This window comes from Daucus carota, chromosome 4, assembly GCF_001625215.2.
Source record: "Daucus carota subsp. sativus chromosome 4, DH1 v3.0, whole genome shotgun sequence".
Lineage (NCBI taxonomy): Eukaryota > Viridiplantae > Streptophyta > Magnoliopsida > Apiales > Apiaceae > Daucus > Daucus carota.
This window is the reverse complement of record NC_030384.2, coordinates 31,320,370-31,338,310: the sequence shown is the minus strand read 5'-3', so window position 1 is coordinate 31,338,310 and position 17,941 is coordinate 31,320,370. Positions and strand designations below refer to the sequence as shown.

General features: G+C 36.8%; 1 protein-coding gene across 1 annotated transcript; it reads left to right on the top strand.

The window, feature by feature from the left end:
- The first annotated feature begins 15,081 nt into the window (after nucleotides 1-15,081).
- Nucleotides 15,082-16,988, top strand: LOC108217574 (peroxidase 72). Its single transcript, XM_017390407.2, has 4 exons — nucleotides 15,082-15,438; nucleotides 15,512-15,703; nucleotides 16,046-16,211; nucleotides 16,299-16,988. Exons 1-4 carry the CDS (start codon nucleotides 15,214-15,216, stop codon nucleotides 16,709-16,711), a joined length of 996 nt encoding a protein of 331 aa, XP_017245896.1. The 5' UTR covers nucleotides 15,082-15,213; the 3' UTR covers nucleotides 16,712-16,988.
- Nucleotides 16,989-17,941: the final 953 nt, after the last annotated feature.

The window sequence follows — 17,941 nt, the reverse complement described above, 5'->3', positions numbered from 1 at the left end:
CAATATTTTAATGGGTGGATTTGAAATCCAAATCCAGAATTTCAAATAAGTTATTTGATCAAATTCAGAATTTCAAATAAAATTCAGATTCCAGAATTCAGAGATTTATGAGAGAAATATTTCAGATAAAAATAATTTGTTAGTGCATATCTCTGCTGGTTTTTGAAAGATCAGATATTTGGAACTCCAACATTGCTTTTATGAGAAGATTCTGAGATAAAAAAATTCCAAGAAATCTATTTTCTTTACAGAATTCAAATGAGAAATGCCAAATACGAAAATAAGAATTTCTATTGATAAAATTTGTGAAAATTGCCAACTAATCCGTGAACGAGGATGAATTATACTCCAATGTATCATTTGAAATTGAGAATTATGGATGAGATTTTATTTTTGATAAATCGTCTTTCTATGAAAAAAAATGTTATTATCTATGTACAAACGGTCACGGAATTTAAATAAAGTTTTCTAACAATAAACTCTAAAAAGTAAATGTCCTGAAGTTGGTTAAACTAAAAATTTAATTTTTAAATTGTTTTTTGTTTGAATACTTCAATTAGTGCACTTATTATGATATTAATGACGAATTGATTTTTTATCAAGTAAAATTATAAAAGGTAAATAATTTAAAAGTCTCTTGCTAACTGTTTGCTTATATTATTTATAAATTTTATCTTATTTTTAAATTTATTTTTTACACAGATATTTGAACTAAAAATTTTAACTTTGCAGACAATCTTTTTGCGAAAAGTTGCCTCAAGTCTCATAAATAAAACGCAGAATAACAGAGTTGCAAATTAAAGACTTCGCAGTTTGCAAATTGCACATGCAGGTAACTTCCTCTATCTTCTCTCCTAACAAAAATCAAAGACTTATTGTGACTTGTAGTATCATGTGGTTATTATTGAAACCACAAAACTTAACCTAACCAGTGAATTACAAGAAATGTTCGGATAAATACAAAGTATCTAGACCTGGACTGTATGCTATGTACGTGTGCTGGAGGTCCTTGAAATTAATCTTATTCTATGATATTACTAAAATTTCTTAATGTGAAATAAGATACAATTGCCATTGCATGCGTCAGAATCTATTTTTCTGAATTCCGAAGAAATTAAATACATTTTCCGAAAGAATAATATCACACTTTGTTATTTACAAATTAGATTGCTTTGTTATTTTTTATCTGGAAAATTATCGGAAGATAAGCACATTTACAGCACTCGACATCAAATTTCTCATGTCTCCACCGCCTCATATCAATACACTTGGCGAGCCCAGAAGAAGACAGTTACATTTATGATCAGTAGATTACGTTAGGTGAGACATGATAATGAAATCTTCGTTAAGAAGGAATGGAATTTATACACGCAAGTCTTGAGCCACGGTTTAAACTGCATGCAGAGAGAGTCAGAGAGATATCAAGGTAGTATGCGGAACAGCTTCCAACAACTTGCTTGAAGGTTAGATCTCAAGTTTGGCCGGTTTAAGAATTACTAACAAATTTAAATTTCTAATTGACGGATTTTGAATCACAAATTTACTGATTTTAAATATTACACCCTCTCTGGTCCGGTAGATTATTTTCGTTACCTTTTAACAAAATATAACAAGTATTTTGTGACTTCTATAAAATATATTTTTATAATATTCTTTTAAGAATTCTTTTGCTGAATAAAATTTTGATGTTTAAAATTTCATTAAAAAAAGACAATTATATTAACAATTTTATAAATTTTTGAAATTTTACTAATTATTATTACTATTATATGCATCATTATATTATTTTAGAATAGCTTATGTATTTTCCCCGGTATATTACAAAAAATTAAATCTATGTGTGTTCAACAATAATATTTTGAGTTGCACATAATAATAAATAATAATGACAATAATAATAATAATGATTTTTAAATTTAATTAATTATTATTAATATTATATGTATCAATATATTTTTTTAGGATGGATTATGTACTTTTGTGTAATATATTACATAAAATTTATACTTACATGCGTGATACAGAAAGTACTCCCTCCGTCCCAATCAATTCTATACAGTTTCCTTTTTGGGACGTCCCATCATTTCTATACATTTCAAATATAGTAACTTTTAATAATATAAAACACTATTACACCCACTTCTTTCTTCCACTATCTCCATTCTATAATAATATAAACACTATTACACCCACTATTTTCCTCCACTATCTCAAATCTATCATTAAATATAAATGGGTCCCATCACTTTACTCACTTTTCATCTCACTTTACTCACTTTTTACACTTTTTCTTGGTCTCCGTGTCCAAACCAAATGTATACAATCTGTTGGAAATTTGTCATTTTGAGCACCAATTTGAGTGAGGCTCGGCTACGTGCTCGTGGCGGGTTATGCTTGGATTATGTTCTCCTCCGAGAGAGCTTTCCAACGCATGTTTATTCACTCAAAACGACTAAGGAATGGATGAGTTGTGATGATCCAAAGTTGCTTCCTTGGTAGTGGAAAAATGGAAAAGAGAACTAGTATCCCACATAGAAAAGAATATAGGCCTTTAATGGGTTTATATAGTAGAACACTTTTGTAGTGTTTAACTTGTGTTAGTATGTTATGCTCCACCACCTACGTGCGCGCAGGGGGGGTGCAAATTGTGGGATTTCGAGGGGAGTTTCGTGGCTTCGCAAGCCTCGGGCTTTTCCGCGTGTGCGACCTGCGGACACGAATGCAGCAAAATCTGGGCCCGAAGAATTACGGACTAGTTTTGCTGAATTTAATTTTCCACTGGGCTTGGGCTCAATTAAATTGACAGAAATTAATTCCGATTTGATTTCGGATTAATTGTTTGGTTTTAAATTAATTCGATTTGATTTCGGATTTAATTTATAACCGTGTGAATTAATTAACGCGTTTTAATTAATTACAAAGCGTAGCGCACAAGTCTTGCACTGCCTATATATATTCATTATAGTTTAGGGTTTGGATTCACGAAATATACACAGCCTCTCACGTCCAAAAACCCTAGCCGCGTCGGCTAACCCCAACGCACTGGTTAATCCAGATGGGGGTGTGCCATCTGGTTCTGGACCTACGCCTGCGGGCTCTGGTTCTGGACCTACGCCTGCGGGTTTCGGCTTCGGGACTACGCCTCCGGGCTACAGTTCTGGGACTACGCCTCCGGGCTATGGTTCTGCGGGACACATGACTTTTGGTCAGTTTAGTGTTCCACTTACACACTGTCCGGCAGGACATGTTTCACAGCCGGTTGGGACTGCTGTGCATACAGCGCCTGTTGCGCCCTTTGTGCCACCTATGCCTCATGTGCCTACTGCTCACGCTGAAAGGCCGGAAAAGTTCAACGGAACGAACTTCAAACAGTGGCAGCAGAAGATGTTGTTCTACCTGACCACACTGAATTTGTCTCGCTATCTGAGAGAAGAGACACCAATGCTCACTGCTGAGAGCGATGCGCAGGCGGTGTTTGCCGTTGATGCATGGAAGCACACCGACTATATCTGTCGGAACTATGTGCTTAATGGTCTGACTGGCCCGCTGTATGACGTGTACAGTTCGAAGGTAACATCTAAGGACTTATGGGAATCTCTTGATCGTAAGTATAAAACCGAAGATGCCGGTGCCAAGAAGTGGATTGTTGGACGCTTTCTTGACTACAAGATGGTGGATTCCAAGACTGTTGACAGTCAGGTGCAAGAGTTGCAGCTGATTATTCATGAGATGCATGCCGAGCGGATGGGTCTCACAGAATCTTTCCAAGTTGCTGCTGTAATAGAAAAGCTGCCTCCTGGATGGAAAGATTTCCAGAACTACCTTAAGCATAAGCGAAAGGAGATGACTATGGAGGATCTGATTGTTAGACTTCGCATTGAAGAAAATAACAGGGGATCTGGAAAGAAGCATATTGCCGGTGAAAAGGCAAATATGGTGGAGCATGCTCAAAGCTCCAAGTCCAAGAAGACCAGTTCCGGGAAAGGGGCTAAACTGGCACCCAAAGGAGGAGTTTCGAAGCCTTCGAAGTTCCAAGGAAAGTGCTTCAACTGTGACAAAGTTGGTCATAGGTCTGCTGACTGTAGGAAGCCTAAGAAGACCAAGAAGAAAGAAGCAAACATGGTTGATGATATCTCCAAGGAGATAGGTGATATAGACCTCTGTGCTACGGTCTCTGAGGTGAACCTGGTTGGATCTAATCCGAGAGAATGGTGGATTGATACAGGAGCATCTAGGCATATTTGCTCCGACAAGGCGACTTTCTCTAGCCTTGTAGCTTCTGATGCTGGTGAGAAGCTCTACATGGGAAACTCTGCGACTTCTACCATTGAAGGGGAAGGCACGGTGATTCTGAAGATGACCTCTGGGAAGAATCTGACTTTGAAGAATGTACTTTATGTGCCTGATATTCGCAAGAACCTTGTGTCCGGTTCTTTGTTGAGTAAACATGGCTTTCGCATTGTAATAGAGTCAGATAAAGTTGTTTTGTCTAAGAGTGGTATGTTTGTAGGCAAGGGCTATGCTAGTGATGGGCTGTTTAAGCTCAATGTAATGTCCATTAAGGAAAATAATGAAATGAAGAATTCTTCTGCTTACTTGCTTGAGTCTCCTAATTTATGGCATGCTAGATTAGGACATGTGAATTATGACACTTTACGAAGATTAAGTGCAAAAGAATACATACCAAAATTAACTATCGATTCAAAACATAAGTGTGAAACTTGTGTTGAGGCAAAATTAACGAGATCATCTTTTAAACGTGTGGAAAGAAACACCAAGGTGCTGGACCTAATACATAGCGATATATGTGATTTAAAATTCGCTCCAACAAGAGGAGGAAATAAGTATTTTATTACATTCATAGATGATTGTACAAAATACTGCTATGTATATTTGCTGAAAAGCAAAGATGAAGCTATAGATAAATTTAAAATCTATAAGGAAGAAGTCGAGAGACAACAAACTGAGAAAATCAAAAGGATTCGTAGCGATCGTGGAGGTGAATATGTTGAACCGTTTGGGGAATTCTGTTCACAACATGGTATAATCCATGAGGTCACTGCACCATACTCCCCTCAGTCAAATGGAGTGGCTGAGAGGAAGAATCGCACTCTCAAAGAGATGATGAATGCGATGTTGCTAAGCTCTGGACTTCCGCAATCTATGTGGGGGGAAGCCATCTTAAGCGCAAATAATATTTTAAATATTACTATGCGCAAGAATAAGGATGTGAGTCCTTATGAAATGTGGGAGAAAAAGAAACCGAGCTACAAACACCTGAAAGTGTGGGGGTGCCTTGCTAAGGTACTGATCCCTACACCTAAGAAGGTGAAGATTGGTCCAAAAACCGTGGATTGTATCTTCATCGGATATCCTCCACGTAGTACAGCATATCGGTTTCTTGTGTATGATTCTAAGATTCCTGAGATTCAAAAGAATACGATCATGGAATCAAGAAATGCCTCATTCTTTGAGACTACGTTTCCTTGTAATCCAAGAAACGAGCACCCTACGACATCTAAACGAACTCATGAATCTGTAGATGATGAAAATGAGAATGATGAAAGTGAAGATGAAAATGTGGGGGTTGTGAGGAGAAGCAAAAGACAACGAACGGAGAAATCTTTTGGGTCAGACTTCATGACCTATTTGCTCGAAGAAGGTGATCCGAAAACCTATAAGGAAGCGGTCACCTCACTTGATGGACCTATGTGGAAAGAGGCCATCAAAAGCGAAATTGATTCTATATTACAGAATCACACTTGGGAATTAGTGGACCTGCCACCTGGTTGTAAAGCACTAGGCAGCAAATGGGTTTTCAAAAAGAAATTGAAACCTGACGGAACCATTGATAAGTATAAGGCCAGACTTGTAATCAAAGGATACAAGCAACAGAAAGGCCTTGATTATTTTGATACATATTCTCCTGTGACGAGAATCACGTCTATAAGGATGATGTTTGCAATCGCTGCGATGCGAAACTTAACAGTGCTTCAGATGGATGTGAAAACAGCTTTTCTAAATGGGGATATAGATGAGGAAATCTATATGGAACAACCTGAAGGGTTTGCTGTCCCTGGGCAAGAAAGGAAAGTCTGTAAATTAGTGAAATCACTATATGGCTTGAAGCAAGCGCCTATGAAATGGCATGAGAAATTTGATGAAGTCGTGTTAGCACACAACTTCAAGATCAACGAATGTGATAGCTGTGCCTATTACAAGGATGACGAGAGCGGTTATGTCATGATGACATTGTATGTGGATGATCTACTTATTGCCGGAAGCAATGATAAAGTGATCAAATCCACAAAAGACATGTTAAAATCAAGATTTGACATGAAAGACATGGGACTAGCAAATGTAATTCTAGGAATCCAAATTTCTAGAACATCAGAGGGTCTCGCACTAATTCAACCTCATTACGTTGACAAGATCCTTGAGAGGTTTCTTAAGGATGATACTGAGAAAGCTAGGACACCTGTGGATATGACTTTACATCTATCCAAGAATAAAGGTGAGGGAGTCTCTCAGTTGGAGTACTCTAGGATAATTGGAAGTCTGATGTACTTAATGAGTTGTACAAGACCAGACATTGCGTACTCAATTAGCAAGTTGAGTAGGTTCACGAGTAATCCTGGAGATGATCACTGGAAAGCGATCATAAGGGTACTAAGGTACCTAAGGGGAACTCGAGACTATGGATTGCATTATGGCAGATACCCAGCAGTATTAGAAGGATATACTGACGCAAACTGGATATCTAGCAAGAAGGCACTAAAGTCTACGAGTGGCTACGTGTTTACACTAGCTGGAGCAGCAGTATCATGGAAATCCTCCAAGCAAACGGTTATAACTCACTCCACAATGGAAGCTGAGTTTGTGGCTTTAGATAAATGTGCTGAAGAGGCTGAATATCTACGCCAATTTCTGGAGGATATTCCAAGATGGCCGAGGCCTGTGACTGCAATAGGGATACACTGTGATAGTCAATCCGCTATTGGCAGAGCACAGAGCACAATGTATAATGGAAAGTCCCGTCATATACGACGACTGTAATGACCAGGATTTTTAAAAATATTTTTATTAGTATTAAAAGTGATTTTTCTTAAAAAGAAGGGAATAAGATTTAATATTTTATTCCAGTTTAATGAGTTTTCAAGGTTTTATATTTAAACCCCGGGTTATTGTGTTATTGATAAATAATTGTATTTTTAAAACTGATTTTCATATATTGTTTTGAAAATTTTAGATGATTATTATGTGAATATATGTGTGATGTGAGTAAGTGGTATTGGTGGATTTGTTGGTTAATTAATTATGGTTAATTATGAGTATTATATGATTAATATATGAATTTTTGTGAATTTTATATTATCTGGTTTATTGCGTTAACCGCTCATATGTGCTCGTATTTGAGAGATTCCAATGTCTATATGCTCAGGAGAAAATATAGTTTATTTGGATATTTTCATATGGATTTATGGAATGTTGGATGATTTTATAATCGATTTACGGATTTAATTGTGTATATTTATATTTATTTATTAATTATGTGACTTCCGTAAAACCGTCCACTCGTAACGGTGTAGCGATTTTTCTTCCCGGAAGTTTCGAGAAAACTTACCTTTAGCCTAATTTCAATATTCCGGACATTTTTCGTGTTTTGACTTTTTCGATCCGGAGTACGGTTTTTCCCGGAGTCGGTCCGGCGGAGTTTCGGGTATTTTAATTGTTGATAATTATCCAGTTTGTCTCGATAAGCGTGAAACTAGATATTTTGATTATTATATTAATTCTTATCTTGTAATAATTACAAATGGGACCCGCATACTAATGACTGATTAAAAAGTCCCGTTTTGATGATTATCTCGAAAACCGGTACCGATTGGACCCCGTTTTATTAATATAAAGCTACTAAATACGTATTTTCATGTCATATACGATCCAAAGGGGTACCAATTATTTGTAAATATAAATAGACCTTTCTAGAGCTGATTTTCACCCGTAAAATCATTTCACCAGTTTCTTTTCACGAATACCGAGAGAAACCGAGCTGCGTTCTTCGTGTTCTTCATAATCAAACGAGGATTTGAAGGTGTTATTGGAGTCAGAATCAAGCGTGCAAATAGTCAAATTGAAGATATCGAAGAGTAGAACCCAAATCAATCATCAAAAACAACATGAGATTCACAGGTAGGGAGTAATCGAAGTTTTAAAATTCGAATTACTATGATTTAAATAGTGAATTTTTGCAAACGTGGTTGTTTGATTGTTTTGATGATTCCATGTTGTAGAACGTGTTTTTCTCGTCGTTTTGGTATATTATATGTTGATTTTTGAGTTCCATAACACCTAGAAAAAGGGGTTTGATTATTAAGTTATGTTTTTGAATGTTCTTGAAGGTGTATGAATGTTCTAAATTGATATTTGGGGCTTTGTAATCGGGGAGATCTGGGTAAAATTGGAGGGTATCAGCCTGTTTGTTGAGTTGAGAAGAATCGATTTCAGTTTTTAAATCGGACGTGGGAGCCTGGAATCGACTTGCCGGGGCAAAACGAACTCGCCGGCGACGGCGAGTTTCGTGGAGTTTTTCCGGCTTATATATTGATCTATTGGATGTTTTGATTTCAGAAACGAGTTCCTGGGATACTAGTTGATGAATCTGGAGTGTTTCGCTGAGTTCTGGGCGTGGTGGCAACACCGGCGACTCGCCGGCGGCGAGTCTGGGGGCGGCGACGGCGAAAGTGCCGTTTAGCCCCCAAACTTTTGAAAGTGGTGAAGTTGTAGCACCCTAGTTTCTGTTTTACCAATCCAGACCTCAAACGTTTTAAAGTTTACACTTTAAACCTTTTGATTTTCAAAAATGTTTTTATTTATGTATTTTAATTTTAAAAATAGTTTTTAATTGATTCTTTATTCAAAAATAAATCTAAATTAGTTTATTAATTAATTTTAATTAGTAATTAATTATTTTAATTGGTCAATTAATTTAAATATTAATTGATTAATTATTTTAATTAATTATTAATTGATTTTAATTGATTAATTATTTGGATTTAATTATCCTTTTTGATTTAAAAATTCCGAAAAATAGTTTCGAGCTTTAAAATATTTTTCCAAATTATTTTCAAGGCTCGATAATTGTTTAGGAATGATTTCAAGTCCAATTTCAAGTATTTGGGACTTGATTATTTATTTGAAAAGTGATTCTTTTATCGATTTTAATTCCGAAAAATGTTTAAAAATTTCCAGAAAATTCCCGAAAAATCATTTTTAACCCAAGAGTTGATTTGACATCAATTGGGATGGGAAACCTTATGTGTTGTGTGTTGTCTGCTATTGGTTGGATGTGTTATGTGCCGATAGGAGAGTGAGAAAACTGTTTTGAACATATCTTTTGATCCGTAAGTCGGAATCGAGTGAAACGAAAGAGAGATGAAAGCTCATGAAGTCTATTCTAATATGACGAGATAATATGATTGAATCTAGAATGTGATTATATGCTATGTAATATGCAATATGTGACTATACGTGACTTGGTTGTTATGAATTGATGATTACGTGATATATGTGGTTATTCCTAATATGGTACATATGTGATAAATGACTTATATGACATAGTGTCATGATTTGATTAATATGGGATAAGAACGTATGGATTATAGGAGTTGGAATTGGTTGATTGGTTGTTGGACAGAATAGGATAACATATGGATAGTCCTACAACTAGACGAGACGATGTCGGATTTCGACAGGAATTATATGATTGATTTGTGATATATGACTTGACTATATGATAGAGTCAAAGCATGATTATGTGTTAAGTGATACTTGATAGGTAAAGGGATATATAAGTGGGTATCGATATACGTGATATGCATATGCGATAAATTGATTAGTGATTATAGTATTATTTTATTCTCGTAAAGGATTTGGACGAGACGTGTACGCTTGAAGACGTCAGAAAGTCGGAAGGGTATTGCAAAGCGAATAAGGGATGAATCGAGTAAGCGAAGCGATGTGGCGAATAAAGTATAACTAGAGATGGTCTAGAGATTACGAGATGCATAGATTGTGAAAGTTGAAAGATGAGATAGAGATGTGAGATTGGAGTCAGATTTAAGGCAAGTATCCTACACCCTGCTTTTGGATATATTGCATATTCTGATCCATTCTTTTCTATATGTGTTGCAAGTATCCTAAACCTTTCTCTTGGATATATTGCAAATATTCTGATCCATTCCTTTGGTATATGTTTCAAGTATTCATACCTTTCTTTTCAATGTTCGAAAGTGCGAGTATTCTGAACCATTCTTTCTAATCTTCAAGTTTCTAAAGAATTTCCGTTTTACAAATTAATTCGAAGTTCAGATTGTCATTGAAGCATGTGTTGCTCAGTGATAGTTAGAGCTTTGAATGAATTGGGATCTTCTTGATTATTCAACCCGCCATGGTCATGCTGGTTTAGCAGGCTAAATTCAGTTGCTTAGCCGATAATGGAGGATACTGAATAGTTGAGGATTTCCTGAACTGTGATTTATGAAATGATGGATCATGATTTATGAATAGATTATTATCAAAGTTTGAATTGAAATTATTCTGTTGTTGATGATATTTATGATGATGTTCTGTTAATTTACATTGGCTTCTTGAATTGAATTAGAGAATTGGATTATTGTTTTTATATAAACCTGTGGACCAGATTCGTGGTCATGTAAGGCCAATGAGTGCCTTGGATCCAGTGATAGAGCATGGCGGGGCCTGCTCGGGGTTAGGTATGACTGATCAGCATCCTAACCTTGGTTTTTAATTAAAATGTGATAGTCCAATTCAATAATTCTCTTGTGAAGGATTGAATTCCTCAGGTTTCTATTGCTGCAAGGTCTTGTGATTCTTTTATACAATACCTGAATTTGTGAACTCAGGTTGAATCTTTTTATATCTTGAACTCGAGAATTTCTGGTATATCACTTCAGAACTTTCATTGTTTATTATTACTTGCTGAGCATTGTTGCTCACTCTTGCTATTCTCTTTTAACCATTTCAGAAAGGCTTAAAGATGAGTGGCTAGACTGTGATGGTGAATAAGGCTAATGCTAGGCGAGGAGACAGAGTTGAGGATTCAGTGGTCAGGAAGTGTCCAGGAAGATTGATAAGGTTGATGCTAGCTCAAGTTGTGCTATTGAGATTCAGATGTAAGTCATAGCTGGAATAGTTGACAGTGATTCTTCTTATCGAAGATGATCTGATTTGGTAAGAGATGTTGGGTAATAATAGTGGTTGATTCTAATTTCAATACTATAGCCTGGATGCGATCCTGTTGTTTTGGGGGTGAAGATGTTCTCTTTCGAATCATTCATTTAACGTCTTTCAGATCTTTTATTATGGCTTTCAAGTTTGAATTTCAAGTTTTAAATCCTTTGACTTTGACTATCATTTCAAAAAAAAAAAAAAAAAAAATTTACAGGTTTTCGAAAGTGTTTAAAAATGGGTTTTATGTGGTGACGTCAGAATCCAGACCCCCGGATTCCTGGACTGTCACAACGACGACATAGTTCCATTAGACAATTAATCTCAACCGGAATTATCACTATTGACTATATACCGTCAAAGGATAATATTGCGGATCCGCTAACCAAAGGGTTACCAAGAGAAGTGGTTGAGAAATCATCGAGAGGAATGGGTCTTAAGCCTATAGCTTAACGGCATCATGGTGGACACCCAACCATTGCTGACTGGAGATCCCAAGAACTTGGTTCAATGGGACAACTAAATCATGATGACCTAATCACTGTGGGGGTAACCCCTGGCCTGTTCCTATGATGAAGAAACAGTGAGACCCGTAAGGTACGAGGTTAAGCCTTGAGCTTTTAATGATCTTTGGTGAATACATGGAGTGGTACACGCATGGAATTCAGTTAGGTAAACGCGGGTTACTCTATAAGATAAAGATCACCTATGTAGGAGAGAAGTGGGGCCGCTTCAAAGGAGAATTGCAAGGCACAATTCTTTAGAAACTCCCGCAGAACCAGGACGATGTTCCATGGCCAAAATGGACATACTCATGAGAACTGAACAAGTCAGAAAGGATATAGTGATAAGTATATCATCGTTTACACAAACGGTCGAACAGTTCAAGGACAAGCACGTCCACTGTCTACCAGTAAAGTCGATGTGCTTAATCGAGCGAAGGTTCAAGGAGCATTCTCTACCTATCGTATGCTATATCTGATCGCAGAAACTATCACCAAAAGTCAAACCCCGTGTCTGTCTGTCTGGTGTGTGCTACTGAAAAATCATCAATCTCACCCATGTGGGGGATTGTTGGAAATTTGTCATTTTGAGCACCAATTTGAGTGAGGCTCGGCTACGTGCTCGTGGCGGGTTATGCTTGGATTATGTTCTCCTCCGAGAGAGCTTTCCAACGCATGTTTATTCACTCAAAACGACTAAGGAATGGATGAGTTGTGATGATCCAAAGTTGCTTCCTTGGTAGTGGAAAAATGGAAAAGAGAACTAGTATCCCACATAGAAAAGAATATAGGCCTTTAATGGGTTTATATAGTAGAACACTTTTGTAGTGTTTAACTTGTGTTAGTATGTTATGCTCCACCACCTACGTGCGCGCAGGGGGGGGTGCAAATTGTGGGATTTCGAGGGGAGTTTCGTGGCTTCGCAAGCCTCGGGCTTTTCCGCGTGTGCGACCTGCGGACACGAATGCAGCAAAATCTGGGCCCGAAGAATTACGGACTAGTTTTGCTGAATTTAATTTTCCACTGGGCTTGGGCTCAATTAAATTGACAGAAATTAATTCCGATTTGATTTCGGATTAATTGTTTGGTTTTAAATTAATTCGATTTGATTTCGGATTTAATTTATAACCGTGTGAATTAATTAACGCGTTTTAATTAATTACAAAGCGTAGCGCACAAGTCTTGCACTGCCTATATATATTCATTATAGTTTAGGGTTTGGATTCACGAAATATACACAGCCTCTCACGTCCAAAAACCCTAGCCGCGTCGGTGATAGTTCTCAGTCTTGTTCTTGTTCGTCGAAGGTGCTTACTGCATCGTTCAATCCGTTTTATCCTGGGAGGCGATCGTTCATCACATACGGTGAGGGCGAAATACGCTTTAAGGAGACAGTTACGCACTGGACTCGGATTTCCATTCATATATCCTTCGTTCTGTTTTGTCTCCTTACGCCTACTGTTTTGTCACACACACACAAACGCACGCACGTATTGTATTGTTGGTTTTTTGCGCAGATTGTATAACACAATCTACCAGGACGGAGGGTGTAACGCAAAAGGATGAAAAGAGATATCTATAACCCACACTAGAGTTATCTACCAACATCAGCATAGCAAATGAGAGTTAACGTTGCATATACATTTCTTATCACTGCAAATTGCAACTTCATACACTTTTGTACTATAATATTACAGTGGAATCCAACAGTTGTTAATCCTGTTGAATGGAGAACTCCACAGCCCGACCAGTTTATGATAAATCTGGATGCAACAGTTTTTTTAAATGACTACAGTTTCTCTGCTGGTACGGTCCTGCATGATCACTGAGGTACGTTAAAGTAGGCAAGGTGTTGGCTTTCCACAGATTAGTTTCAGTTTTAGAGCTGAGATAACTGGAATTGAAGAAGCCTCTTCTAAATCATTGACAAGCAGCTCCATAATGTAGTTGTCGATAGTGATTCTCTCATGGCTGTTACAACAATCAACAAATGCTCTATGAACCTACATGAAGTTGGTGAAATAGTCAACTTTGCAGGAGATCTCTCAGTTTATTATGTGTCGAAAAGCAAGCTAACAACGTTGCCCGTTTCATGGTAACTGTTCCTTCATATTTTCTCTCTGTCTCCTCCTGTGTTGCTGAAGACCTTGTTATGTGAATCTTCTTGAACTTAAATAAAACAAAACGAATTAGAGTACTTGTCATAAAACTCAGTTGTAACATACACAACAATCTGTTCTGTCACCTATTTAAGTATGAACAAGTCAGATTTTGTGTCTTTAATATTGGAGTACGAAACCAAAAATGCTAATTCTACAATATCGATTTAATTCAAACTTTTCCAACATTTGGGTCAGATTCTGCATTGCTTGAAGAATGAATCAATGTAGCTTATAAAAATTCTTCTTAAAATTCACAGACCAATAGTTCTTTAATTACTTGTAAATATTGAGTGAATACAGTCGGCCTATTACTATAATGCTGCTGCAACTCTCACTAATTAACAACCAAATCACAAAGGTTAAGCATATAGTCAGTGTTGTACTGGTACAGGCTATAAGTCCTAGCTATGATGGTTCAGCAGAGGAAACTAAAATCTATATAGATCATGTTGAAGTGCTATTGCTTGTTTGATATCAATCCTGCAGAAATGATGTCGATTAATTGAACTTGATGAAACAAGAGTATGTGGTGAAAAATTTTCCTACCGCCTTCAAGAGCAGTTCTCCAACCCTGCCCCATTCACAACATAGTAGTTCACAGCATTTACCTAATTTTCAAGTTCTCCTTCTTCTTTTGTTGGCCTTTTCTGCAATCATATTCTTGAAACTGTTAAGCAGAACACAGTGCATGCAACTGATAAATATCAGATCAGGTGTACGCCCAGATCATCACACTCTGTTTAATATTTGTTTCAGAATCTTTCTTTTACCCAAGGCCCAACTGTCAAATTCTTCTGAAACAATATTATAGTATGTTACTATTTGCTTAGTCAATTGTTCCCATGTCACTTGTACATTGGCAACTTAATTCTTACCAAAGGCATTTAATTAATTGTTGTGAGCTGCATCTTGTCTCTGAAGTTTGCTTTGGTAAAGGGTGACTCTTTCTGCCATATAAAATTTCAAAGTTAATAATCCCTGAATAGTAGGAGAACTCATAATTTTGGGATTATCCAGTTTTGTCAAAGGGGCAGGTGGTTTCGCTCTACACTCTTTGTCCCAGTCCCTGCATTTCCTGGCCACTTAACCAAATAAATTAAAAAGTTTATCATTTGACTATATCAAGTCAATAAAATGTCCTGATCTAAAATCAGGGAAATGTGATATAAAGATCTGCATAATACTACTACCAAGTGCCGACTGAACTGTCAACAGTTCCATTATCCTGACTCCTTCCTCGCAACATATATATCATAACAAGCCTGCATACAGAATACCTTCCAAAAAGTAGACAAAAAATGGCTAATTTTATTAGCATTATCATGCTTGTAATTCTCCTTGCTTCTGCACCACTTTGCTTCTCTCGCAAAACCAGTACAGATTGTTTATACCCTCAGTTCTATGATCATTCTTGCCCAAATGCGATCCAGATAGTTAAATCAATAGTTTCTAGTGCTGTTGCAAGAGACACTCGGATGGCTGCTTCATTGCTCCGCCTCCATTTCCATGACTGTTTTGTCAAGGTTTGGCAGCCAATTTAAATAACTTTTTCAGTTACTTAATCTAGTTTCTGAGTGCATATTTTTCGTCATGCAGGGATGTGATGCATCAATACTATTAGACAGCAGTGGTAGTGTAATCAGTGAAAAGAGTTCCAACCCTAACCGAAAATCTGTCCGTGGCTATGGTGTTATCGACCAAATAAAATCTGCACTAGAGCTTGAGTGCCCTCAGACAGTCTCTTGTGCTGATATCATGGCTCTGGCTGCCAGGGACTCTACTGTTCTGGTATATGTAACCAGTAACCATAACCGTTTCCATATTTTAACGGCATGCAACTTGTGTTATTTAATTTCGGTAGTGCTAGGTGCACAAAATTGTGTACATAAAATTTGTACATAATGACATGGCAATTGATGTGGTGGGTTTTAATTGGGGTTGTTAATATAAATATAGGGAGTCATTCCAATTAAAACCCACCACATATCATTATGTACAAAATTTTGTACAAAATTATGTGCATCAAGCATTTTCCTATTTAATTATAATTGTAACTTTTGTCTCTGAAGTATGACTAGTAATTCAAACTTATCCAAAAACATAAGCTGAACATTTTAGTTTTGAATGTAGACCGGAGGACCCAGCTGGGACGTTCCTTTAGGAAGAAGGGACTCACGAGGTGCGAGTTTGAGTGGTTCCAACAACAACATTCCTGCTCCAAACAACACTTTCCAGACAATACTAATAAAATTTAAGCTACAAGGACTTGACATAGTTGATCTTGTGGCACTATCTGGTAAAAACTGCTATAGCTTCTTAAGTGTTTGCAACTATTTGAATTTATTCAATTTTTGCCTTTACTTAATAATAGTCATGCATGCAGGAAGTCACACAATTGGGAAATCAAGATGTGTCAGTTTCAGGCAACGCCTTTACAATCAGTCAGGCGATGGACAACCAGACTACGCATTGGATCAATATTACATGGAGAAGCTGAAGAACCAGTGCCCGAGATCAGGAGGCGACCAAAACCTCTTTAATTTGGACTTTGTTTCTCCGACAAAGTTTGACAACAGCTACTTCAAGAACTTGCTGGCTTCAGAGGGTCTGTTGAACTCTGACCAAGTTCTTGTGACAAAGAATGAGGCATCTCTGGAACTAGTGCGAAGATACGCAGAGGATACAGAGGAGTTCTTTGAACAATTTGCCAAGTCCATGGTCAAGATGGGAAACATTTTTCCATTGACTGGTTTGGCGGGAGAGATCAGAAAGAGTTGCAGGAACATCAATGCTTGAGATGTTCGGCTTTTGTATCAGTGATCTACATAGTTGCTGTCGCACTTAAACTACGAATTTACATAAAGTATTCCCTGGACAACAGATTACTCGAGCCTAATATTGAAAATTGATTTGACAAGGCAGGAAGCTTATTAATTACGTACATATTTATTGTAGATTAGGATCATGTTATAATATTATGGGAAATTATGAATGGTATCATTGTGTAATTGGCTCTCTAAATTGTATCATTTCGTGTTTTTGACTTTCAAGTGGTACCACTCAGTTTATGATCCGTTCAATATCCTACCAACTCCGTCCATCAAACCGTTAAAACCTTAGTTGATCGTATTTATTTCGTATTTTTCCGTTAAAAAATACATAAAATATAACTGATATCGTATTTTTCTATGTGTTTTTGAGTTCTTGAAGATTAAACAACTTTTTGATCATGTTGCATGTGTCCGTTTTAACTTTTAAGAGTATGAGTAACTAGATCGAAACTTGAGACGAGCTCTGTATATATTGATAATCAGTTTCAGGATACAACATCCTTTGAAACCTGCCAGATATCCGCATCTTGTTTTGAGTAATGATGATCCAGCTCCTGGAGTTTTTAATTATCACTTGGATCCCGCTAGAGTTTTGAGGAATAGTGAGGCTGAGACGTATAGTATAGACAGGCCCCTGGGATGTGCTAGGGAGAAACTATTGAATTGCAAAAAGGGTGATGGATTTAAAAAGCATTCTCGCGTTAAAGTACCAGACACAGATTCGTCCTTTGTTTAATGACAGCTTGAGTCTTCAGGTACGTCGAATAGTGTGCTTGAATAAGTGCTCTTGTATGGCTTATTCAAGTCGTCCATTTTGGTTTTCAGATATCGTGAAATTGATGATCAAAATAGATAGAGCTCGTCTCAAGTTTTGATTTGATTACTCGTACTCTTGGCAACATGATCAAAAAGTTGTTTAATCTTTTTTTTTTTTTGTAAAAAAAGTTGTTTAATCTTTAAGAACTCAAAAAGACAAAGAAAAAATACAGATATCAGTTGTGTTTTATGTGTTTTTTAAAGGAAGAATATGAAATAAATACGGTGAACTAACGTTTTTAACGTTTTGATAGAGAGTGGTAGTATATTTAACGAATTATAAACTGAGTGGTACCACCTCAAAAATACGAAATGGTACCATTTAGATAAGTCAATTACACAATAGCACCATACATAATTTCCCTAATATTATTTCTTA